The 27,114-nt window shown below is 40.6% G+C and overlaps 1 protein-coding gene across 1 annotated transcript in view; it reads right to left on the bottom strand.

Moving 5' to 3' along the window:
• FAM189A2 (family with sequence similarity 189 member A2) overlaps nucleotides 1–23,330 on the bottom strand; it is a 62,962-nt gene extending 39,632 nt beyond the window's left edge. Inside the window, exons 1-2 of the mRNA XM_045562406.1 lie at nucleotides 22,828–23,330; nucleotides 14,680–14,736 (exon numbers count right to left, since the gene is read on the bottom strand). Coding sequence (XP_045418362.1) covers nucleotides 14,680–14,736; nucleotides 22,828–23,247 — 477 coding nt within the window. The 5' untranslated portion in view covers nucleotides 23,248–23,330. The remainder of the gene's footprint in view (nucleotides 1–14,679; nucleotides 14,737–22,827) is intronic.
• Nucleotides 23,331–27,114: the final 3,784 nt, after the last annotated feature.

Here is a 27,114-nt window from a genome sequence, read left to right as displayed (position 1 = left end):
CATAGAGATAGAAGGTAGAATCGTGGTTGCCAGGGACTTGAGGGGAGAGGAAACTGGAGAGTTGTTGTTTAATGGGAATAGAGTAATCTGCCTGGGGGCACAGTGGTCCCCCCAATCCCGGGTGTTGGTGGGTGTTTTCTTCTTCTTTCTGGCATATTGGGGGTCATCTGCTTGTTTCTCCCAAGCACACCCTGAAATGAAGCCTGTCAATCATTTTGGTCCACTCATCTGCAAACAACTCTCAGACAGTTCTCCCTCCCAGTCAAGCCTGCTGCGGAACCAGACCCGCACAAGCAAGGCAGTGGGTGAGAACTCGGACTCCAGAGACAGACCAGCTGAGAGGGCAGCCCAGCTTTGCCACTTCCAGCTATACGACCTTGGGCAAATTACTCAACCTCTTTGTGCCCTGGTTTCCTCAGAATAAGGAAACTAATAACACCTATAGGATTAGCGGACCAGTACATATACCTCAGTTATGTGTTATTATTATTATAAATATTAAAAATATTACCAGCCTAGTTCTTCAGTCATAACCAGAAGGAACCAGCAGGGACCAGCAGACATTCAAACATCTAACAGCACAAGAAAGAAGGACCTAGATGTCAACCAGCACCACTGACCCCCAAAAAGAAAACAGATTACTCAGAGAATAGGAAAGAAAAATGTTAAGTGTATCTCATATGCATTTTCAGAGAGAGGGAAAAATACAGCACACATCAAACAAGAACAGCTGCTATAAAAAAGGACAAATCAAAGATCAAAAAAGTGTTCCTGATTATTTAAAAATATAATTTAATTATCAAAATAAATGCTTCAATAGAACGGCAGGAGCAAAAATTAAGAAAACACCCAGAACATAAATAAACAGGACAAAATATTAGAAAATGTGAGACTGTGGAAAGTTAAGAAACAAAGAGGTTCAACCCAAGTGGTCCAACATCTGATTATTAGATGTTCTAGAAAGAGCAGAACAAATGGAGGGAAGGAAACAATAAAGAAAATTCCTCAGTGTTAAAAAAAAAAAGACATATATTCAAATCAAAAGAGCTCACTACTCAAAAGGATGAAGGGAAAAAAGACCCATTCCTAGACATATGTTTATGTAACTTCAGAAGATCGTCAGGAAAATTATCTGAAACTTAGAAATAGGCAGAAGAGATTACTGGGTATTCCATTTACTTCTTTATGTTTGTAATTGGCTATTTTACAACTCTCCAGGGACAGAGTTAAGTTGTAGATTTTATTTCAGTAGAGGTGAAAATAAGTTCTGTCCAATGGAATAGAAACGCTCAGAAGTTGCAGTTTATGGCCTTGCAGTACATTAACGAGTTTTGTATCTACCTCAGCAATCTTCCCCTAAAATCGCCTATAAATGTAATACTTAGCTTCTCAAATACTCTTTGAACCAGTGTTCTTTCATTAATGACATGTGTTCATTTTATATTTGCCTGAGATTGGTGATTCTTTTTGAAAATCAAACTTTATCAATATAAAGGCAAAGAAAAGATGCTAAAGTTTCCAGATTAGGGGGTGGGGTGGAGAAAAAGTTGTCTACCAAGGAAGAAGAGTCAGATCAGCATCAAGTTTCTCGTCCATGACAAAAGGCATGACTTCAAATCTTGAAGGAAAATTATTTTGAACCGAGTATTCTATGTCAAGCCAAATAATTATTCAAATAAGAGGGTAAAAACAAAACTACATCAAGATATTCAAACCTTGAAAGGGTTCCCTTCCCTCAATTCTTTTTGAAAATTATTATTTGAGAATGTTCTCTGTCAATAAAAAAAGGAATTCAAGGGAAAAAAATGCATGAGATCTATGAAACAATGGATCTAATTTAAGAAGGCAAAGAAAAGAAATATGCAGATGACATCTGTGCAGAAAACAATTAAGCCCAAATGAGAACAGGAAGTTAGTGGTCTCGGCAAGAAATGTCCAAGGGGAAAAGTGGAACAACTAGCAGAAATGGTATGATCAAGCAGCCAGATATATTAACCTCACACTTAGAGTCACTCGATTTTCAACAAAGGTGCCAGGATAATTCAATGGGAAAAGAGTCGTCTTTTCAACAAATGGTGCTGGTACAACGGGATATTCACATGCAAAAGAATAAACTTGGACCCCTGCCTTACCATGTACACAAAAATTAAAACAGTGAGCAGAATAGCTAAAACAATAAAAATCCTGGAAAAAAAAACATAGGAATAAAACTTCATGACCTTGGGTTAGACAAAGCATTACTAAATACAACATTATATGCAACAAAATTACAAACAGACAAATTAAAAACTTTTGTGTTTCAAAAGTCACCATCAAGAAAGTAAAAAGACAACCCACAGAATCAAAGAAATTATTTGCAAATCATATACATACATCCCCAATTTATGATGGTTGAACCTATGATTTTTTGACTTTACAATAGTGTGAAAGCATTCAGTAGAAATTGTACTTCAAGTACTCATACAACTATTCTGCTTTTCACTTTCAGAACAGTATTCAATAAATTACATGAGATGGTCAACATTTTATTATAAAATAAGTATTTTGTGTTAGATGATTTTGCCCAACTTTAGGCTAATGTAAGTGTTCTGAGTACATCTAAGATAGGATAGACTGGCTAAGCAATGATGTTTAGTAGGTTAGAGTCTTAAATGTATTTTGGGCTTACAATATTTTCAACCTACCACGGGTTTATCAGGACATAACTCCATTGCAAGTCTAGGAGCATCTGTATCAGATACGGGACTTACAATAAAAAGACAAACAATCCAATTTAAAAATAGGAAACAGGTGTGAGTAGACATTTCTCTAAAGAAGATATACAAATGGCCAATAAGCACATGGAAAGATACTGAACATCAAATCAAAACCACAATGAGATGCCACTTCATTTTCATAAGAATTGCTATAATCAAAAAGCCAGACAACAAGTGTTGGCAAAAACGTGGAGAAATTAGAACCTTCATACGCTGCTGATGGAAAGGTAAAATGACACAGCCACTTTGAAAATAGTTTAGCAATATCTCAAAATGCAAAACATGGAGTTACCATATGACTCAGCAATTCTACTCCGAGGCATAGAACCAAGAGAAATGAAAACACATCCACAAAAAAACTTGTACACTAACGTTCACAGCAGCGTTATTCATAATAGCCAAAGTGGAAGTATCCGTCAACTGATGAACAGATAAATAAACTGTGTTATAGCCATATAATGGAATATTATTCAGCAATAGAAAAGGAAAAAGTATTGATATACAAGGATGAACCTTTAAAATATTATTCTAATAAAAAATGCTAAGTGAAAAAGCCACTCACAAAGGATCACATATTATATGATTCCATTTATTTGAAATATACAGAATCGGCAAATCTATGAAGAAAGAAAGTACAATAATGGTTTCCTAGGGTTGACAGTATTGTGGGGAAATGAGCAGTGGCTTCCAATGGGTACAGGCTTCTTTCTGGGGTGATGAAAATTTTCTGCAATTGATAGTGGTGATGTTTGTACATACCTGTGAATATACACTGTATTGTACACTTTATACGAGTGAATTTTTATAGTCTGTCAATTATATCTCAATGAAGTTATTTAAAAAAGAAGAAGACAGATGATCTCCGAGATTAGGTGCCTTTTTTATCAACAAGAAAAAAATCGTTTAGAACCTCCAGGAAAAATGTAAAGCTATCCATCAAAGGCATGGTCCAAAGATGAAGCAAACTAAGATAGGGCATGATACGGAGCAAATACTAGAGGACAGGAAAGAATAATGCATTTGACTTGGCAAAGGAAACAGTCTTCCTTTGAATGACATGATATTTTCTTCTCTTTAGAATCAATCATTCTTCCTGGTGTTGCAGTAAATAATGTACCTGGTCTCTTGAACAAGCTGGGTTCATGGCGTCAACAGAAAACTACCTTGTTCTTTTCCCCCAATGTTGTTCAAGGCTGCTTTGTAGGGCTAGTTATTCTTGACCCTTTAAGAAAAAAATTGAGGCCAGGCCCATGACTTCTCTGGTCAATGACAGATACAGAAAGTCCTTCAGTCACTTGAAGTCACAAAAGGACTCATTTTAGTAATTAAAATGTGTACAGACCTCCTCTGTCCCAGTCAAAACTTGGAACTGCATTTGAACTTAAGCTTCTCTCCCTGGTGTCAGGCTTATTACTGTAGGCAGCAAGCAAGCCTGCAGTGGGAAGGGCAAGGGCATGACTGCAGCCTTCTCTATTTCGTGTGTGTGTGTGTGTGTGTGTGTGCGTGTGTGTGTGTGTGTGTGTGTGTGTGTGTGTGCATTTCTCCTGCAACCTGCTAACCAGAGTTCTGTCATTTTGGATACGAGGGAGTAAGGGGGAGGCCAGGGCCATGTTGGTAGGCAAGGTAAGAGGCAAGGAGAATTCACCTGGCTGTTCATATCTGGTCTTGGCAAGTGTTTCCAGGGGACTCCCTCCCGAATGGGTTCCCATTGGCTCCTCTGAGATACCTCCTGCTGTGCCTACAGTTCCTTAATGAGCACCCAGCCTCCTTCTGCTGTGGGCTGCTCACTGTCTGCGGCCCCTTTGGGCGGAATGTAACTCGCCCCAGGCCTGTTCTCTCCTGTGAAGCCCATCTGGTCAGCTGGAAGGATAGGGCCCTTGGGCTTGGTCTGCGAACGTACAGTTATTTCTCCAACTGCAGTCTTTAACTCTGAGGCTACAGCATGTGCCAGCCAGCTCTTTGATTTCCCAGGCGTGTTTGTCTGACGCCAGTCCAGGCAAACACCCAGGACATCAGGTTCTCCAGGTGCTTATCTTTAAGCACCCTCCTTTCCCCCATGAAAAGGTGGGACTCAAAATGCCATAGCAATTCAGTAACTTTCTTCAAAACATGTGTCTCTTTAAGCCCTAATCTTTTTATAGGCTGGGAGATGGAGATCAGTTAAGGGTTACAAAACTGGTTTTCACCACGCAGCTCTGCAAGTCCTGCTTGGAGACATTCTAACACACACGCTGGAACGTGGGAGCAGGTGGCATCTCTTGGATCGAGGCCTCAGGTGAATCTGGAAACAAAGGATCCAATTCTACCGTCCTATTACAGTAACATTCACATGAAAATCCTATAAATGCCATTATTGGTTTTCATTATTTGAGAAACAATTCAAAGACATAGTTTAAGTGCAAAACATAAATGTTTAAGCACTGACAATATAAATGTAATAATGTTACTATCAAAAACTGGGAAGTTGAAGGGGGAAAGAAGCAGAGAGAAGTGCTAATTTCTTCACCTTATAAAAGAGTCAAAAGATACTATCCAAAGTAAAGGATTTAAGTAATAGAAGTGTGTTATTTAAAATTATAAAGTCATCAATAGGAGATATAAAAATAATTTTTTAAAAAATAGGAGAGGAGGGAAGGTGGGTTAGCATAAGTGTGACAAATCCCTTGCTTTAACAAGGTGAGACAACTGCCAAGAATACTAAAGTCAGAAAGCATTTGAAATGATTAATTCTGGGGAGTATAATAAGTTTTGGGTGTTGGGAGAAATGCACAGAACTCTAATTTTTTTGCTTGCTTGCTTGTTTGTTTGTTTGTTTGAGACAGAGTCTCACTCTGTTGCCTGGGCTAGAGTGCAGTGGCATCAACTTAGCTCACAGCAACCTCAAACTCCTGGGCTCAAGTAATCCTCCTGCCTCAGCCTCCCGAGTAGCTGGGACTACAGGAGTGCACAACCACATGTGGCTAATTTTTCTATTTTTTTGTAGAGCCTGGGTCTCACTATGTTGCTCAGGTTAGTCTTGAACTCCTGGGCTCAAGCAATCCTCCTGCCTCAGACTCCCAAGTGCTAGGATTACTGGCGTGAGCCACTGCGCCCAGCCAAATTATTATTTTTAATATGAGTAAGAAGACTAGTGAGCTCCTCCTTTTTTAAATAAAAAAGATTTTTCCCTCTTAAAAAGCATTTCGTAAATTATAAAATGTCATAGTGATGTGTTAGAGATATAGATAATAGCTTTATAAATATAAATATAGACACATAGAGATAAAATAAATAGGAAATAGTCTCAGAGAGGTGAAGTATTATGCCCCAAATTACACAAATAACTAGAGGACCCAGGTCTGACCCAAACCTATACTCTTTCCCCTCCATCAACATACAAAATACCTGCTAACACACAATGTCCGTTTGGAGATCATTCTTTTCTTTTAACTAAAGATCTCTACCAGGCAACTCTGTGGTATCTTCACTGAGAAATTACAGCTAGTAAGACCCAATTCCACCCCCACCTCCGCCTCCCTGACCCGACACTTCCCACCAATGCCAGGCACCCACCATAAATCAATCTAGTTTGAGTGCCCACCAGATTTCGTTTTCAACTGAGTTACCATAAGTGCCCAAATGTTTAAGAATGAATATATTTATTTTTAACTATTTTTTAAATTATTATAAAAGTTACATTCACGGAAGAAAAATCACGGTCCTAAGCAGTCAGAGTTCTTGATTATGTTCCAAATAAGAGAAACCAACGCAGTCTATTTAAGAGGAAAGAAGAAAAGCGATTTTTCACAAGGCTGTCAAGTAGCTCACAGAACCCACAGGAACCAAGCTCAGGAACCCGGGAAGGGGCCGAGGAAGCAGGGTGCTGGAACGTCTACCAAGGTCACGCCATGGGAAAATCAGGTTCCTTGTTGCCAGCCTTGGACGCCAGCTGCCTCCTCAGGCTAATGGACTCTAAGCTGCTTTGGGCTTCTCCACATCAACAGCTCCAGCCCCCGAGTCCTGGGCTAGAGCTCCAGCAGGTGGAGGTCACGGCTCACACTCCGGCTGTTGGCATTCAGAAGCGCAAGCCTGTGGCCTCAGAAGCTCCCGCCACCAGAGGCAGACCCTGCCTCTCACCAGGACTCCCACAAAGGCAGGGACACCCACTCTAAAAAGGGAGTTCAGATACTGCAGATACAGAGTGGCCAAAGATCAAAGAAAACACAACTAAACTAAAAGTCTCCTTGTCACACAATGCAATACTGTCCTCTCCAAACACAAACTGGAAAGGAAAAAAGCCTTTCTCCTTCCATTCCCGTTTCACTCAACAGAGGTGCCCACTGTAAACAATTTCTTGTACATCCTTCCAGAAAACACAAACACATATGTGTGGTCACCCAGGGTTTTTTAAAACACACATACACACATAAATAGGGCCATACATACTATTCTGCGACTTTTCATATAACAACACATCTATTTTAAGATATTCCCCCAATTCAAAGTAATCTGCCCTCTTGCACCAAATCATTCACAGTTGGTGAATTTTCTCACAGTCATATTCAGAAATTGACCACTCCGGTCTGTTGGGCCCAGACAGCCTGGATGCAGGACTGCCAGAGGGCTCCCTTTAGCAACCCAGGTACGCACACACTGCTAGAGTTTGTCTGTAATGCCCTTTAAAATACCTCAGCACTGACAATGTGATAGTATGTACATATTGCTTAGGCCAAGCTACACCCTAAGGACAGTCAGAAATTCATATTCCAGCATGGTCAGCTAGCATTTATGAAAAGGCCAAACTCCAAAAGCCTTTATATCTCCCAACAATATCCAAGCGACTTTGCTATAGTGAATGTGGAAGTGAGATGTCATTGGTGAAATTATTAGCTTGTATAATTAGCATAATGGTTGTTAAAAACGGGTTCTCTGTGAAATTTGTGGTGAGAACTAAAACCAACATAATTTCTTTTTCCTGTGTTAATCAATTCTGGGACCAGCCAGACTCTTCTGACCCTATGTTAAACAATATTGTGAACAAACAAAAATAACTTATAGCTACTTGCTCCAGGAAATACTTGCTCCTCAAAAGTAAGACTGTGAACTAACTAAAATAGTTTATTGATCAAGACTAACAGCTTATTCATCAAGCCTTTCTTTCAGATCCAGACCCTTCTCTCCCTGTGCCCCCAACCCATAGTAGCCCCTCCTTATTTGTGTGGGATATGTTCCAAGACCCCCAGCGGATGCCTGAAACCAGAGATAGCACTAAACCCTATATATACTACACACAGACTTCTTTTTCCTTCTTCACCATTTCACAGATAGCAGATACGTTCTTACTGTATCTTAGCAACCTCAGCATACAATTTTTTTTTAATTTCCTTATTAAGTAGAGAACGTTCACCTTTTCACATAAAGGAAGCATGTTATGGCTTCTCTTTGGCATATCCAAATTGCCAGCATCGCTACTCTTGTGCTTTGGGGCCACTATTAAGCAAAATAAGGGTGACTTGAACACAAGCACTGTGATACTGTGACAATCTGATAACTCAGATGGCTACTCAGTGACTAACTGGCGGAGAGCGTAGACAGAATGGATACACTGCACAAAGGGATAATTCATGTCCTGGGTGGGACAGCAAAATATCTCTTCATGCTACTCAGAACGGCAAGCAATTTAAAATTGATGAATTATTTATTTCTGGAATTTTCCATGTAATATTTTCAGACCATGGTTGACCACAGATAATTGAAACCAGGGAAAGCAAAACTGCAAATAATAACGGATTATTCTATGTCATAAACTCTGCCCAATCCCAACCAGTTCTCTGCCTTGCAAGACTCACCTTAAAATCGCTGCCCGACAGGGGCCCTAAAACTCTATAAATATCCTCTTTTTGACTCGCCTCTTCTGAGGACTGGCAAGGAGGTGTTCTCCCTTACTAAATTAGGTCTCATAAACAGCTTTGCTTGATCAACAGGTTTTCAGGGAATCAACAGTGGTATTCAAGACAAGTGGATACAAAAATGAGAGACAAAAACATTGTCCACTCCTATTCTGTAAGCATGATACAAATCTTATCTCTCTATCCTTTAAGCTTCAGAACAGAGGGTGTGAGCAGTTTCTTTTTGTCTGGTGGCTAATAAGTATACGCATGGCAGAATTTGATCTGAGAATCAATTTCATTTTAAAATTGACTTTGCAGGAAAGTTATTAATACTTCTAAGCTTTGGCAATTATCTGCTGCTAGCAAACTAAACCTCCTAATTAGAGCATACCCAAATTAGCTTTGGTCAGTTTGCAAAACAAGGTACTGCCTGGGTCTTGATGCTGCCCAGAGATGGACTGCCCAAGAGTGCTTTCAATTTCTGAGGATCCCAGGGTGTTTTGTTTTGTTTTGTTTAGATCCTAGGTTCTTGCTCAATGCATAGTTCCTGGGAGAAGATGATCAGGAGGAGAAATCAAAGTTCTGTTGCCAAAAGACTAACCCCACTGTGGTCACAGAGAAGCCAGAACCCAGCTCAGGGTGCCTTCACAATACCTAAGTGTACATTTTGCTGCCGTGGGTTACTTAACAACACACCAAACCGAGAGACCAGATGTGCTCTTGGAGATTTTCTCAATGGGTGATAAAACATAATCCATAATGTGCTTGTCTAGCCTGAGATTCCATTTTACACTTTGCAGTTTCAATAAGCATTTATGTCTTGTTCCTCGTTACAGTCCTGAGGGATAGGTGTATACCCATTGTAGAAATAAGGGAACTGATTAGATTTGTTTCCGTGGCCACTCACGGACTGAAATGGACAGGACTGAGACTCAACACTGGACTTTGTGTAGCCCTGGTCATTTCTGCTTCTGGCTTTTTTGAGCGAAGGATAAAATTCCCAAAACTTTTGTCACTTCAGATCTTGAAAAAGAACTGGACAGTCATAAATAAGAAAAAAATTTAACTTATACTTCACACCAAAAAAAGACAAAAGAAGCCATTGTTGGCAACAGCAAAGTACCTACCAACTTGCTAATGGAAGATGTGGTGAAATGTTACAATGAAAGAAGCACTAAACTAGGAGCCGAAACTCCTGGGTTCTTTCTCATAATAGATCATCTGTTGTGGACTGGACAAGCCAGTTAATGCCTGAGCTACTGTGCCCTTATCTATAAAATTGTATATGAAAGAACATGCTGGAACTTTATGGAGCAGAACTATTACCAGCCTAGCCTACTTGGATTGTGAGATGGAGAAAACAGAATTATGTATATCTTAAGCCATTTTTCAGTCTCTTTGGGTAAGGAGGTTTTATTCCAAATAATATAATCTTGAAGTTGGAAAAGAAACTGAAGGACCATGTTAAAATTAGCCAGTGTATTTACATTTACCCTCTTCTACTCTTAGTCTGGGGTGCAAATCCACAGGATCCACACCTGAGAATAAACCACAAGTGACACAAGCACATCACTGGGGAAGAACCTTCATTCTTGATGTTGAAGAACAGAGCTGTCCTTTTATCATTTCTAGGTTGTGTCATCCCATCTGTTCCTAACTGACAGGAAAAAAAATAACAATCACTCAAATTACCACTTCATAAGCAACTAAAATCATAGGCAGTGGGCCAGCTGGACTTTCACAGTGGTGATTCTTACTAAATGTACTGCCAAAGAAAAATATTATACCTGCCACAAAAAATACCTATGCCACCACAGAAAAATAAGAAAATATCCTATTAAGACAATTCTGGTAATCCTAGCACTCTGGGAGGCTGAGACGGGCAGATTATTTGAGCTCAGGAGTTCGAGACCAGCCTGAGCAAGAGCGAGACCACATTTCTACTAAAAATATAGAAATTAATTAGCTGGACAACTAAAAATATATAGAAAAAATTAGCCGGTCATAGTGGTGCACACCTGTAGTCCCAGCTACTCGGGAGGCTGAGGCAAAAGGATTGCTTGAGCCCAGGAGTTTGAGGTTGCTGTGAGCTAGGCTGACGCCACAGCACTCTAGCCCAGGCAACAGAGACTCTGTCTCAAAAAAAAAAAAAAAGACAATTCTATTTACTGAGGTGCCTAGACCAGACAATCTTTGAGGCCATTTCTAGCACTGTATGTGATGCATAAACATAAATATTTTATTAGAATGAAAAAGGAATGATGTCCACAAGAAATAAAAACATACTTTAAAAATGGAAAATGTTAATTTTCCCCTCCCCCTCCAACTCCTGGGCTGAAGCGATCCTCCTGCCTCAGCCTCCTGAGTAACTGAGACTACAGGCATGCACTAATACGCCTGGCTGATTTTTCTATTTTTTGTAGAAACAGGGTCTCACTATGTTGCTCAGGCTGGTCTTAAACTCCCAGTTTCAAGTGATCCTCCTGCCTCCGCCTCCCAGAGTGCTAGGATTACAGGCATGAGCCACCATGCCTGGCAGAAAATGTTAGCTTTTTATGGAAAATACACAACCTAGAATACTACACACACACATGTACATACTCCTTCACTTAATCCTAGTCACAGCCATAAATAGCTATAAATATTTACAAACTACTTTCCAATATCATGATTTCTGTTCTGAACACATGCATATGCTATCTGTAGAAGGAAGAGGACCCAGTGAAGGAAAGCTTTCAACTGTGAGTTTCCATGCAAACTTGAGTTTGAAGGAACTAGGTCAAACTGATCCTTCTTTGTTCAAACCAGTAAAAAACCTAGTGTAATCACAGCAACAATCACAAAAGAAGCAGCACAAGTGTAAATGGTTCTCAAAAGGGAATATCCACGTGTTCTAGACTGGTATACACACAGCAGCTCAAAATGAGGACAGCTTGCCTCTCAAATGGCCCTGACGAAGACCATCCTTCCCCTCCCTAGCTCCACCACCAAAATACTCCCTAACAACCTTGAAGTTCAAAGGGTACGAATCCCAGTTTTAGAGAACAAAAGCAAGTGAGAGAAACTTAAGACAAAAGTAAAAGAGAAACTTGGAGAACTCACCCAGGACCTAAATTTCTTATTGCTGCCAAATTATCTCCACAGTCAACAACAAATGTATATTGAGCACATTGGCCCTAGAGATAGAAGGTAAAGAGACAAGGTACTTGTCCTCATGGAACTCTCTCTCTCCTGGGGGAGACATACAGCAAATAGTAAAGAACAAGTACATAGGCTAATCACAGCCTGTGGACCCAACAGCTTCATTGCTGAGCTATGGAAGGGGCAGGGACTAGGGACCACTGCAATCAGGATGGTCAGGAACAGCCTCTGTCAGGAAGTGACCGCTGAGCTGAAAGGGAGAAGAGAAGGAGCCAGCCAAGCAACCAGCTAGGAGAAGAAAGTCCCAAGTCAGAAGGTGCCACTGTGTCTACAGCATGGGTTGTGAAGGGGAGGGGGACAGAGCTCTGATCAGCCAAGCCAGGTCTGTAAGAACACAGCCTATAGGGCACCCTTGTGGCTTCCTTGGTGGAACATAGCTTCTCACCAAAAAACCATCCAATGGCACATTCCCTAAACTCAGGAAGCTGAGGGACAGGGGATTGGGAAGAAGAAGAAAGAAGGAAGAAGGAAGAAAGAAGGAAGGAGGGAAGAAGAAGGAAGAGGAGGAGGAGAGGAAACAAGAAAGGAAGGAAAGAAGAAAAATATCCACTAAGGGAGAGATGTGGTAGAACCACCCTTGGTATCACTAAATTATCACCTCTGTGCAGAAAAGAAAACCAGACTCAGAAAAGTTAAGTGGCTTGCATAGCTCTTAAGAGGATGGACTAGAAGAATCTGACTTGCATGCCCAGTTTCTTTCATTTTATCATGTGATTTTTTCCTTTTTTAACAAAATATTTGGCACACGTTATAATGGTATATACTACCAAGATTCATGTGAACTGATGATTTTTCATTTATGATACAAAGGCTCAAATGATTTTTGATAGACTCAGAAAAGTTTTCCTTGTATAGTTCCTAAAAAATTAATCTTCTTTATAAATTGATGCAGATTAACATTTCAAAACAATCTCTATGTGACCTTTATAATTCATAGCAGCCAAAATATAGAAGCTCAAATGTCCAACAACAGGATAGAAACTGAAGACGATACAGAAAATACGGCAGAAACCTGCTTAGCGATATTAAGTGTAGACTCCTTATACATGAAAACATAATATTAACTGATATTAACTTAATAAATTTAATGTTAAAGAAAAAAGCAGAGCCCAACATAGTATGTATACACTGGTTACAACTTTGTGACAAAGTACATATACTTACCAACAAGGATGAGAAATAAATTGAAAGGAATGCAATAAAGATAGGGTCATTTTCATTTAAGGTTGCTTAAGCTCACATAATAAATATATAAGGCACATTTCCAAAACAAAACAATGTTAAAGAAATAAATGTCTTAAAAGGTGGACTTTCTTAAACTCTACCTAAGAACACACATGCTCATATTCTCTTCACCATTTGGAATTTCCAAAGTACAAATATCATTAGAGATTTTCTTATTTTAATTCAATTTCAATGCTTGAGATTTGTATTTCTGAGTATTTTAATATCATCCAATGGGAAAAGATAGTGCAAAATTCCTATAATCTGGTCTTAGCATAAATAATAAGCAACATCCAAAATTTTTCTGCAGAGACTGTAAACCTACAGAGTTGTTGCAAAACAAACCTGAGCCACTTATAACACAGGCCACAAAACATACCCAAAGCCTCATTTTCTCCTATTCTGTTATCTAATATATTAAAATGCTATATTGATAATTTACTCTTTCCAAAAATTACTAAAGGATTTTCGCTCAATGTTATCATTGATGGAGTTGTAAAATATTGCCTATGTCATCTTGTGGGCCTGAAAACATTTTAGTTCAGTTTTTCAAGATCATCAGCACAATATTGGGATCCATTATTCTGACATTCAAAGATTCTATAATACAACGTGCTGCTTCTCCTTGTAACCAAGAATGTAAGTAGTTTTGTATTGATTATCCATTGTCTAACAAACAGTGGTCTGTTTAAGATGAACTATTAAGTATATATAAAAAATGACTTAAGAAAATTATTTAACCCCATTTCAAGATGAATGAGAGAAAAATAAAAAGAAGAGATGTTATATAGAAAAAAAAAATGTTAAGTATACTTCAATTCAAATGCAATTTCCTAGACCCTCTATTGTATCCTCGAAAGTTGAAAACTCCATCAGCAATTGTCTATTTTTTATAGTATTCCCTGAATCAAAATGACAGAGCAAATAAAAACAAAGGATGAACACTGGGAATGTACTAAAAATGCCACTGAATTGTACACTTTAAAATGGCTCACTTTATGTGAATTTTGCCTTAATAACAACAAAAACGTCACCAGTAATATGTCTGTCTGTATTACCAAGAAAATATAATATGTATGTGATGGACAATATAGCAAATCTAAGCAACAAAATTCTGAGGCTGTCCAACCAAAACATTATAACAATAAAAAGTCATATTCATGATTAATATCTGAGATTTGCTTCAAAACAATAAGGAAGGAAAAAGCATATGGGGGGGAAATGGGTAGATAGAGCTGAACACACTGGCTGTAAGCTAATTACTGCTGAAGCTGGGTGACGGGTACAGGGAGTTCATTATATTATTCCCTCCACTTTTGCGTATGTTTAAAACTGTCCATAGTAAAGAGTTTTATAAAAAATTATATTCTTAGATTGGGTCTAATCCTTGAGCTAGAAACACATGTATAGCACTGGGTACCTAAGAAGCTTAAAGTGAATCAGAAAACCAGCAAAATTAGCACCTTAATTTAGTGTTATAAGATCATATGACTTCTAATGTTGTCCATTGTTAACTTATTTTTTTAATGAACAACGGAAGCTTAAGCATTTCTTCAACAGTTTATTTAAACAAACTTCATACATAGCACATTTTATACAGGGTAACAATTTGTAAGATCGGTACATACCAGGAGTATCATAGGCCTTTTCCAAGTTGTTAATCCTATGATTCCAGAAAGTATCACCTGTAAGGATAAATGGTATCATAAATCTATATCATAGGCAGGTCAGTAGCCTCCAGAAGCCATCTGTGGGTTTCTTCTAGCTCAAAACATTTACCTTCCTATGATAAGAGTGGCCCCTCTGAAACCTGCGATCCAGGGTACAGGCACACGTGCTTGTGTGTACGTGTGTGTCCACACGTGCGTGTGCTTCCCACCTGCCAGCTCTGCTGAGGAAATGCAAGCTGTTTTTACGAAAACATAACTGAAAATTTGACTGCCCTTGGGTTAGACACAAAATGCCCACTTTAGTAAAAAATAAATATGATGTGAATTATCAGTTAGTGTTTGACATTTATGCCGTCAGTCTCCCTTAATACAGAACCTGTGGTGCAGCTTTTTGAAATATATTTTTTCCACTAGAACAGTATTAAGGGGAGGTGTCCAGCACAGGGCATAAAAACCCATAAAATAGTGATACGCCTCAACTGTCCTTCCCACCTCTTTTACCAAAGCACATCACCCCACCCTCCTCTACGTTAACAAGCTAACAGGTTTACATATTTTGTAAATGTATATTATTCTCTAAAGTTTTATCACTATACACATAGGTACATGTGTATACACACATGCACAGGCGTATGACTTTTGCAAAAAAATGGGTCATAAAAGACACAATTTTCCCTCCTCTTCCTTTTCTCTCTAAATAAATACTTCATGGAAATCACTTCATGTCCACTGGAATAGCTCTAATTCATGCAATTTAATGGCTCCATAACATTCCATTGTATGGCTGTACCTAATGTATTCAGTCATTCTCATATTCATGGGCATCCACTCTATTTCCAGTTTTTTGCCCCCGCAAACAATGCTGTAGTAAACATCATGAACATACATCTTTAAAAACAAGTGCATTTATTTATGTTGCATAAAGTCCCAGGAGTGGGGTTTCTAAGTTGAAAGGTATTTATATTTTTTATTTTAATAGCTCATGACAGATACAACTGTCATTTCAAATGAAGGGTCTCTGAAACAAAAGAATAAGCTATCTTTATTTCTTCCTTTGGGAGGTGGTATTTTGTTTGCATATGGTAGCAACAAACTACAGAAACTGTAATTTTAAAAATATGTATAAAATACATATGACAAATAAGAAATAGCAATAATCTCAAAGTATACATGCCAAAGATACTTAAGACCTCAGTGGGGAGAAATATAAAGCTTACTGAACAACATTAAATAAAGACTCAAATAAGTCAAGACATATACCAGGTTCATGGATTGGAAGACAGACTATTTAAGGATGTCATTTCCATTTGAACTGTTTTATAGACTCAGCACAAACTCAAGTTAAATCCCAGCAGGATTTTTGTAAACCATCCTTCTTCATAGGGATGCTTTAAGATACTACATTCCAGTTCTAGGTGGGAGCTGGAGCTGCATCCTCCTCATTCCCAAACCCTGCAACAAAGGCACACACCTGCCTTTGCTCAATTTCTCCCTCTCTTCAAGCCCAATGAAGCCCTAAGGCACTTGGGGAACCCTGTGAGTGGTGAGGGGGACAGACGGAAACAGGAAGTAGGGCTGGCAAGTGAGCCTCTGGAATGGTGGGAACAGAGGTGCTGCAGCTGGGGATGAATCTTTTAAGAGCTCAAGACTAGGGAATGAGACTCACATTTCATCTGAAGGAGGGCTGGAAGTCATGAATGGGGAGAGGGGTTGGGGGAGGGAGAAAAGAAGGAGGCAGAGTATACGATCCCTCCACCTCCCTCAGTGGCAGCAAGAACTGGAACTCCACCAGCAAGGAGTCAAGAAGGTCCCTTAACAGTGACCTTCCATGGCTCCCATTACACCATAATGCTAGTAGTACCTATTTAATTATCTATCTTGGGGCTTGGGCCTGTGAGTACTCACTTAAGTACCACTGAAGGCTCTTAGAAGGCACTCAGTCAGTTACGGCAAGAGTGAATGAATGAATGGAGACCAGAAATAGAAGATGCACTTGCTCAGAGTTAACAATGTAAACCTAAGCACATTCCCTGTGCTTCCAAATAGAATATACCAGTAGCGAAAAGCAACTCTATCAACATTCTTTCCACCCAGCGCAAGATGCAACTTGTCCTAAATGAACAGGCGAGAACCTATTTTCTAACACCAAATTCTCTCTATATTATTATAATGAGATTTATTACAATTTTTGTTTTACTCACTTGTAACCCATTCCTTGTAGTTTATAGGAAAAAGCAGAGGCCTTTTTTTCTGATGTTGCAAAAAAGGGCTCTGATATACTCCAGGCAAGAGTGGTTGTTACCCACAATATATGGTTAATATGCCTTAATTTTCCAGCTTAAAAATCAAATCATTAAGATCAAAAGCTTATAATTCTACTGCCCTATTTTCCTTTGCTAATCCATTAACATGCCTCAGGGCAAAAATGTTCTGGATCATTTGTCAAAAGCTGCTGTATCTAAACATAGAGATTAAAAGAGCCATGTTGTAAATGTTCCATGTTTACACAAAATAATTTATCAAACCTTTCAACAACCTATCTTGCCCTATAGTTTTTACACTGACAACTGAAAAAAAAAGTGTGTGTGTGTGTGTGTGTGTGTGTGTGTGATTCTTCCCTATCTATCTAGCATGACTCATTAAAAAAACTTAGAAAGTGGGCAATTAAAGATTTCTAACACATATGTGATGATTACCGTAATGTCCTACAAAAAAAGTGGCCTGTTCATTTTACTTTGATTAAATATTGCCTTGATGTTTAAAAAACATTGATAGAGATTGATGATGAGTCCCCCATAAAAACATTCCTTGGAACAACCTCTACGGAAAGCAGTATGGAGATTCCTCAAAGAACTAAAAGTAGGTCTACCATTCAATCCAGCAATCCCACTACTGGGTATTTAGCCAAAGGAAAATAAGTCATTTTATCAAAAAGACACCTGCACTCAATTATTTACTGCAGTACAATTCACAATTGCAAAGATGTGGAATAAAGCCAAATGCCCATCAATTCATGAGTGGATTAACAAAATGTGGTATATGTATACCATGGAATAGTACTCAGCCATGAAGAAGGATGACTTAATACCTTTTGCAACAATTTGGATGGAACTGGAGACCATTATCCTAAGTGAAGTATCTAAAGAACGGGAAAAAAAAACCATCATATGTACTCACTATTAAATTGGAACTAACTGATGAGCACACATGTGCATAGAGGGAAGTAAAACTTAATGGAAACCAATCAAGGGGCGGGGGGAGAGGATGGGCGAAAACCTACGTAATCGGTACAATGAACACTAACCAGGTGACGGACACACTTATAACCTTGACTCAAGTGATCCTTGTAACCAAAAACATTTGTACCCCCATAATACTTTAAAATTTAAACACACACACACACACACACACACACACACACACACTGACAGAGATTCCAGCATATGCCTGGCCTGGTGCTAGGTCCTCATCATCATCAAAACACTCTCCTATATGTTCTCTAATTACACCCTCATGAAATCAGTCCTGAGGCCAGAATCATCCCACCCATTTTACAGATGAGTAACTGATGCTCAGAGGCTCAATGACTTGCTCAAAGCACAGAACTCATGTGATTCTGCTGTTATGCAAATAAAAGGCCAAAGAAAATCAATAAAATTCATCCCCCAAATTATATTTAAAATATCCCTTAAATATTAAAGTAATATTTGATGAGTATAATAGAAAATATATATTTACTGTTGTTTAACTGGTAGAAACGTCAGAATTTTCACATTAGTTTCTCCCTTGGCCCATTCATTCTTTTTTATGTTTAGTCATTGCAATTTTTTTAAAACAGTTTTAAAACTGTTTTAAAACCCTAAAGTTCACCAATGTCTGTCCCTTTATATTAAAGTAGAATCTTGCTGAAGAATCATGTACTCAATGGAGGGGTGATCATGAATTTAGATCAGTGACTTAAAGCAGAGAGACATAAATGTATGTAGATAAAAAGGACATTAGGGTACCCAGAGAAGAGAACAAAAAACAATAACCAATTCTCTATAACTTGCCTGAAATATCTCCCAAGGATCATATATGTCATAAAAGTTAGGAATTTTATTTTGGAAGTAGGAGAGACAGACCATGGCAACTCTGTCTACTCTTTAATTAAATCTAGCGCAGTGTGGTAGGCTGGGTCTCCCACAATCCCAGTGGACTCTAATTAATATTAACTAAACATATACCCAAATCAAGCACCCCCAATGCTAAGTGCTAGGACCGCATTGTCTGAACACTGATACTGAGATCCTTACTCAGCCACCCACCTACAGCCAAACTTCGGGTTGTTTTTAAAGGTGGCTGATCTCTTAGTTTCATGAACTTTGGGAATAATAATACACTGAGTCATTAACTAGTGATACCAGGAGGAAAACAAACGATTACAGAGTGCTCAAAAACACAGAGTACATTAAAAATGCTTGCTACAAGTTGCTGAAAGTATGAATGTAAACTATGTAAAAAGATACTTTACAGGACTTGTTAATGCTCAAATTTTTTAAGGAGATAAAATATACCCTCAAGATTAAGACAAAAGTAATAAGCCTCAAAAACCTCAGGTTTCAGGGAGAGAACTCTTACAGAAAGGCATGTATAGAAAAATATCCTTAAACTATACCATGTTTAACAAAATAGTCCTTTTAAATTAATATATTTGTCTCTTCAACCTAATTTTGTAACAAATATATAAGCAACATTTTTAGTGAAGTCAAAAGAAGATTTTCCACTTTAGTTGATATAACAGGCCAAAGTGCCTAAGAGTCATTCGAAGTTTAAATATGAGGATATTCTTCTAGTGTGTTCCTAAGTGGGTTTGAAGTAACCTTAGACTTCAGCTGGCACTTCCACACAACCACCTAGTTTCATAAGCTAATAAAACTTCTGAGTGGATAAATAAACATGCATGCCCACACGATGGAATATCATTTGGCAATAAACAAGAATGAAATATTCATATATGCCACAACATGGATGAACCTTGAAAATATGCTAAGTGAATGACTTAGAAGTCAGTCATAGAAGACCGCATATTATATGATCCCATTTATATGAAATGCCCAAAATCAACAAATCTATAGAGCCAGAAAGTACATTAATCAGTGGATGCCCAGGGAAGGGAGGATGGAGTGAATGGGGAGTAATGGCTAATAACTTTTTGGAGTGATGAAAATTTTCTGAAATCGATTGTAGGGACAGTTACACAACTCTGAATTTACTAAAAACCACTGAAAGGTGCACTTTAAATAGATGAAATGTATGGCATGTGAACTATATTTCAAAGCTTTTTTTTAAATTCTGCAGTCCTCAGAATCTTTCAGCTTTTTTCATAAAACCCTTAGTTTAGCTATCTTCAAATTAATTGTGATGTTCTATTAAGCCCCTTTATTTTAGGGATATTTACTAAAATATTTAATGGCTGAAGTTATGATACCTGGAATTTGCCTTAAACTAATCTAATGGGTGTTCAAAAGGGGAGTGGTGTTGGGTACAGAGTGGCCGTGTGTTAGCTACTGAAGCTGGGGATGGGTAAATGAGGGTTTTACACTCTTCTACATTTGCTGAGATTTTAAAGTTATTCATAATAAAAGGTTAGAAGTGGAGCGGGAAGTTCTTAAGTCTTCCTGGTCACTTCTATGCTATCTCTCTATGCTAGTTATATAGATAGATAGATTTAAATATAAACACATTGAAATATTTACAGATGAAATATGTGATGCCTGAGATTTGCTTCAAAATAATAAGAGAATTTAATATGACAAATGAACTAGGGAGCATGAAGGATCTAATTCCTATGCTGCTTGGAATACCCATCCTTTTAGAGTTTATTAGAATACACAGGGCCCACAGCAGAGCCCAGGAAGGGGGTACAGATGAAATCATTGTTGAAGGGTATATGTGGGTTCCTTGTACAGTGTTTTTCATATAAATTTAAAATTTTCCACAATGCAAGGTTTTTAAAAAAACCACCTCTCTCACAGACATAAATTCAAAACATGATCAGACTTTTTTTCCTAAAAACACCAAAAGAATCATGGCATCTAATGCCATTCTCTTACAATTGTTATTTAGTTGTTCTATAGATACGGTATCACTGGTTCTGTTGTCACTTTGTAAATTGTGAGGTCAAAAAAATAGGAATATAACCAACAGTTACAGGGTTGCATACAGACCTAGGGGACAGAGTTGGGGGAACGACATGCAGAAGAGAACTTGTTAGTTCCAAATCATTGATTCTCTCCCTGCCCAAGGATCCAAGGATATGCCCAGACAACAGGCCAGGATATTAGCCTTCATCCTCTAGTTGATGGCCTTTTTTTGTGTGTATTTCATCAAATCCAACTGTGGTTTGACTGAAAGATCTAAGTGCATTTACTTCTGAAATAATTCACAATAGTAAACTGATTTCAGGTTTTAATTTTAGAAAACAAAAAATAGTTTTTAATAATCCTAAAGTAGCTATCTTTGAGAAGACAATAGATTATGATTTTACAAAGAGCAAATCCCAAAAAATTTATGCAAGATTCATTACTGGCCCATGGTATTTAGAGAAATGAAACGTACCAACTGTTTGGCTGAATTTAGTCTGAAAAGTGTAGTAGAGAGCATAAGGGATCTAATTTCTACCCTCTTTGGAATACCCAACCTTCTGGAGTCTTCCAGAACACTCATAGAGGCCGGCCGCAGAGTCCAGGGGCAGGGCCACAAGGGTGGTATTTTGTCCACATGATGCACAAATTGTGAGCTTCCCTCACCATAGCACAGGATGTACCCCAATAAGATCCTCCAACATCAAAGCATTTCAAAAGGAGAGCAAACTGGTTCCGGCTGAAGTATAAAATTTCAGGCTAGGCTCAAGGAACCTAATGTTCTTAATGTTCTTATTCAAACAATTACGTTGGGTCTAATTGTTCTCCCTACATTCTTAAATTTTGGTCTTGAATATGGGTATGTATGGACCTGAAAAAGTATAGTTTTTATTCATTCAAGACATACGCTTGGTACAGATCTTGGTAAAATTTACGGGCACTGCCAGACTTTCAGGTTTACATCATTTGTAGAAAGGCCGTCTACTTTACTGTACCCATCTTCCACAATCATTCCACAAAGACATGTTTTCAAGCCTATCAACACTCAGCAAACCTCAAGGGGCGGAATGCCTTGGAAGTTGTGAAACTGTTAGGAGGCAGGGGCGAGCAGCCACCCAGCAGCCACCAAGCTCACTGGCAGCAGCCTTCCTCCCAAGTCCCAGCACCCTTTTGCCCTGGGACCAGCCTTCCCAGACGGAGGTGGCAGGCCTACGTCCTGGAGCCGGGCAGGCATCTCCCGCCAGCTGAAGTTTTGGCCAGCTCATCCATAATGACAGGTTCGGGTTCTCAAGAATTAAATTCTGCGCAGTAGCCTGCATGGCTCCAGGGACCCAGGGGAGTTGGGGCCCTCCTGTAATGACCAGGTACAAGCGCCGTTTACACACACCCTCTCATTACCTCCTGAACTCGTCTGGGGGTCGAGCCACCCTACACATTTCACATTTACGTGTGTCTTAGATGCAGAATAAAACAAGTGACATGCCCCAGTCGACCTGTCACTTCATCTATCCTGCAAATACACCTACTACCTGCCAGGCCCTGTTGATACATCAGTGGAAAAAACATCAAAATCCCTGCCCCCCAGGGGCAGACACTGTCAGTTCACTAAATACGCAATGGCCAAAAGAAGTTTAATCATTTTCCTCCCACTTTCCTGCCACCCACCCCATCTTTCCAATCTACCAAAGAGCCAGGTATCTTTGTTTTATTCTACGAGCTTGACTGGGACAATAAAACCCCTTAGCTGGGAGGAACACACACCGCCCAGGTGCAACCCAATTCGCCCCTGAACTCCACTGTCTTGGAATCTTTTTCTCCAGCCTCAACGCCTCCAGAAACTGCAAGTGGCCTGAGGGGCTGTGCTCCCCAACTGCAGCCCTGGAGGCCAACCACGGGGCAATGGAGGGGACTGGCCAGACGCCCCCGGCCCCGGGGTGGGCCCTGAGCGCGAGGCGCGCCCGCGCGCGCACGCGGTACTCACCGAGGAGCCGGCCCAGAACGGACAAGAGTTCTTCACCTGCGGGGAGCTGCTCAGCGACAGCGCCCCGAAGCTGAACGCCACCATGCAGCAGCCCAGGATCAGCTGCAGCAGCCCGAGCGACAGCAGCGGGCGGGCAGGCAGCAGCGCGGAGCCCGGGGCCGCGGCGGCGGCGGCGGCGGCGGCGGCTCGGCGGGAGGAGAGCGCGGGCGGCGCGGCCAGTACCCGGGCGGCGGCGCCGGGGGCCGCGCAGCGAGGCCGCGCCGGGGGCTGCAGCGCGCCCCGGGGCCAGCGCGGCCGCAGCGGGGGCAGCGGCGGTTCCTGGGCGGCGGCGGCCGCGGCGCCCGGGCCCCCGGCCTGGGGCCCGCCAGAAAGCCCGGCCACGGGGCAGCAGGAGCCCGGGAGCACCACAGGCAGGGACATGGACGGGCGGGGAAGGGAGCGGCCGGCGGCGGCGGCGGGGAGGGTACGCGGAGCGGAGCCGAGGGCGCCGCACACTGGGCACCGCGGGCGGGCGCCGAGGCCGAGGGGGAGGGAAGGAAATGCGCACCGCCCAACCGCTTGCTGCCGCCGCCGCCCCGGCTCCCACCGGCCGCACCCAACTGCCGCCCGGCGGGTCCGCCTCCAGCTGGCCCGGGGCGCACCCTCGCTCCCAGCCACGCGCACCCTGTGCTCGCGCTGCGCGGCGGGCAGGTGCGCCTCAGCTTTCGGGGACAGCGCCGAACCTGCGCCCGCTCCCTGGGGCCCAGGAAGGGTGCTGCCCTACTCCAAATTTTTAAATAAGTCCCTCGGACTGGGAGGGATCCGGCGACCGGGGCGCGTCGGAGCTGGCCGCCGACAGTCTAAGAGTCTGTCCCCACCCGCCGAGCTGGGGCTGGAGAGGAGCGCAAGGAAAGCACCGTGGCCCCTCGGCCCCCCTACGCTCCAGCCGAGAGAGGGACCCCGGCGAGCTTTGTTGAGAAGGGAGCCCGGCTTTAAACTTTTGCCCCCACCCCGCCCGCCTCCGGAGAAGGGGGTGCCAGGAGGAGGGGCTACGGGGCGACTCGAAGGGAAGAGGTGTAAGCCAAGGACTTCGGGAAGAACGAGGCCCAGCCAAGTTACCGCTCGAGAGGCGCGGGACCTGCCCACACCGCATCCGCGTGGGCTTCCGGGCGCTGACTGCGCTGCGGCCGGGCTGTCTGGAGGGGGTGGGCGGGCCAGGTGCTTTCCCGGCTCCCCTGTCCCAGGCAGAATGAGAGGACGAGGTTACCTTGGAAAGATCCAGCATCCACACAAAAAGAAAGTACCTGGGGCGGCCCCGAGCGCATGTCAAGGGTTAGACACTCTCAGTCCTCCTCGCTTTGATTCATACTAGGCATCACCTGGTGGAACACAGAATCCCAAGCTTCCAAGGAAATATCCTAACAAAATCCTAATCTACTTTGGTAATTTGAGACATCTTTAGAGCTTTTTCAAAAAAAAGAAAAATGATCCGCCTTTGCAAAATGATTTCCCCTAATAGTATTACCTTTTCACCTTATGAGAATTCTAATGCGAACAAAGTGTTATACATAAAATGATTATAATGGATTTTTTTCCAGATAAGAACCAGAGCAGCGTCAGTTAGTTCCAGCATTAGAAAGCTTGTCTTATCGGTAAGGTGGGGGTATTTAACATCCTCCTGCCCCAGGAACCGTGTATCAGTTTTTATGCTCTGCTTGTGAAGGCTATATTTATTTTGGTAATTACTTCAACCCACAATGTGATGTATTGCCAATATGCGTGTATTTACATATACAATTTTTAAATTATTAAAGCTCCTGTGACTAATGGTCCCTAGGACTTCCTTTGCAGACGGCTGTCAGGAATAACCTTCAAATTCTAGAAGGGAAAGAAGATGTCTTTTAAAATAAATGTTTAAAGTCTACTGTTTCATGCTCTTTAAAAAAACAAATTATAGTATATGCTCTTAAGTTGCAGATGATGTTAAATTAAAAGCTTCTTGGGTTCTGAGGTCATACCCTTTATTTTATATACAAGCTTAAAGGTATTTAATTTTTAAGAATGTATTACACCATGCAAGTAGTAAGTCTGACTGAGTCTTAAGAAATTCTCCCAGCTAAACAAATCTATTCCATTAGCTAGTCCTTGACACCTGAAACGTACTATTAAAAATGTATTTGTGTCTAAGAATGTTGGTATTAGAAGTCAGGATATCCTGCATCCCTTGGGGATGGTTATGTCTGGAAAAGGAGTTTTGAGAGTTGCTGGTGACGATGTTTCTTGATGTGGGTGCTAATTACATGAGTGAGGTTCATGTTGTGAAAATTCATGGAGTTACGCTTATGATTGGTGCGCTTCTCTTGTATTTTATACTTAAATACTTTAAAGCATTTCTAAGTACTTTACTCTTAAATTTTTTCAAGTCTTTTTCACTATGCAGAGACAGATGATAGCAGATGTTGGAACTGAAATCCATAGATGGTTTTATCTAATAGCTTTACTCATTTTATAAGATCATTAAACCTTTTCCAAAGCTACTAATTAAGGGTTGTTTTGCTGTCATTTTTTTTTTTTTTTACTGGCCACATTTATAGCTGTGAGTTTCTTTTTCTAGTTACCATACACAGGAATTCATGTAACATTGCCCGACCTTTAAGGTTATGTCAAATGACACCCTCAACTATTTGGGCTTGGGATTTTTGTAAACCAAGCTTGATTCTTTGCATTCCCCAAACAGTGCTTACAATAAGTCTTTAGTTATACCTGGTCAAGCTCTATGTAACTAAGCTATTATAGGATGATTCAGAGCCATTGTTCAGGTTAACTTGAAAAAATAAAATGAGGACTTGGAAAATAGTCTCACAATTCCTCCAAAGGCTAAACATAGATTTGTCATTTGACCCAGTAATTCCACTCCTAGGTATATACCCAAAAGAAATGAAAACATATATCCACACCAAAACTTCTACACAAATAGCAGTATTATTCACCATAGCCAAAAAGGGTGAAGCAACCCAAGTGTCAACCAAGTGTATGAACGGATAAACAAAATGTAGAATATCCATCCATGGAATATTTTTGTCAGTAAAAAAGGAATGAAGTGCATATACATGCTACAACATGGAAGAACCTCAAAAACATTATGCTAAGTGAAAGAAGCCAGTCACAAAAGATCTCATGTAATTCCATTTATGTGAAATGTCTAGAATAGACAAATTCATGGTGACAAAAAGCTTAGTGGTTGCTTAGGGCTGGAGAAATGGGGAGATTGGGGGTGATAACTAAAGCACATGGGGTTTCTTTTTAAGGTGATAAAAAATATTCCAAAATTGATTGTACTAATGATTACACAACTCTCTGAATGTACTAAAAGCCATTAAATTGTATACTTTAAATGGGTGAATTGTGTGTATGGCATGTGAGTTATACCTCAATGAAACAGTTACCAAAAAAATTAAAAATAAAGTAAGGAAGAACTTGTGGAAAACTTGATCCAGATTCTTAATTAATGTAAGTGAAAGTTCAAGGAAACAATAGCTGTATTGTTTGGTGAAACCCAGCTACCAGTTTTCCTCAAGATAAAAGCTAAATTCCAAGAACATTTTATATACTTCCCACAAACTCTTCTCCTCCCTGTACCTCGTTTTCCACTCCCTGCCCTCAGAGCCTCCTCCGCTGAGGAGTTCAGGCTCTCTACTCAGATTTCTTTGGACACCTTTAAATAAATGCCTTAGTTCCTTCCACATGTCTCAAAAGACCCAACCTGTTAGCTAATTAAAGAAGGTTGTTCCCTGTCAGAGTGGGAGCTGCTGAAGGAACTCTTTCCTCACATCATGTTCCCTGGCAATCTGCCTCGAGTTGTTACATTTGACAAGAGGAGAAGTGCTTCTCCAAGTTAAGGTAGTGTGGACTCCAGAAGCCCACAGCTAACATGGCGGCTCTGGAGCAGCTTCTCAAACTGTGCTCCACGGACCGCAGGACCATGCTGGAGGGTGGAGGGGGGCATGTCATAATGCAAGTTCACACACTTCCCCCCACACCTATGGAATCAGACACTCCACATTGGAGGCCTAGAAACTTGCATTTTAGCAACCATAAATTAATATTAGTATATGGTACTATTCATATTCCAGAATTTTTATATGGGAATTTTTATATAGGAGGGGACCAGGACCAGCAATTTTATTGGAAGGGGAAGGTAGGAGATTTGGCTTGAAAGGAAGCTTACGTGGAACTATGTCATGGGGGAGGGACTTTACTGGTCTCCCCCAAGCCAAGCACTGTTGCCCAGGTGATTTTTATGCACTG

The sequence above is a fragment of the Lemur catta genome, chromosome 10, assembly GCF_020740605.2.
Source record: "Lemur catta isolate mLemCat1 chromosome 10, mLemCat1.pri, whole genome shotgun sequence".
Lineage (NCBI taxonomy): Eukaryota > Metazoa > Chordata > Mammalia > Primates > Lemuridae > Lemur > Lemur catta.
Note: the sequence above shows the minus strand (reverse complement) of the source record. Positions and strands in the feature narration are given on the sequence as shown.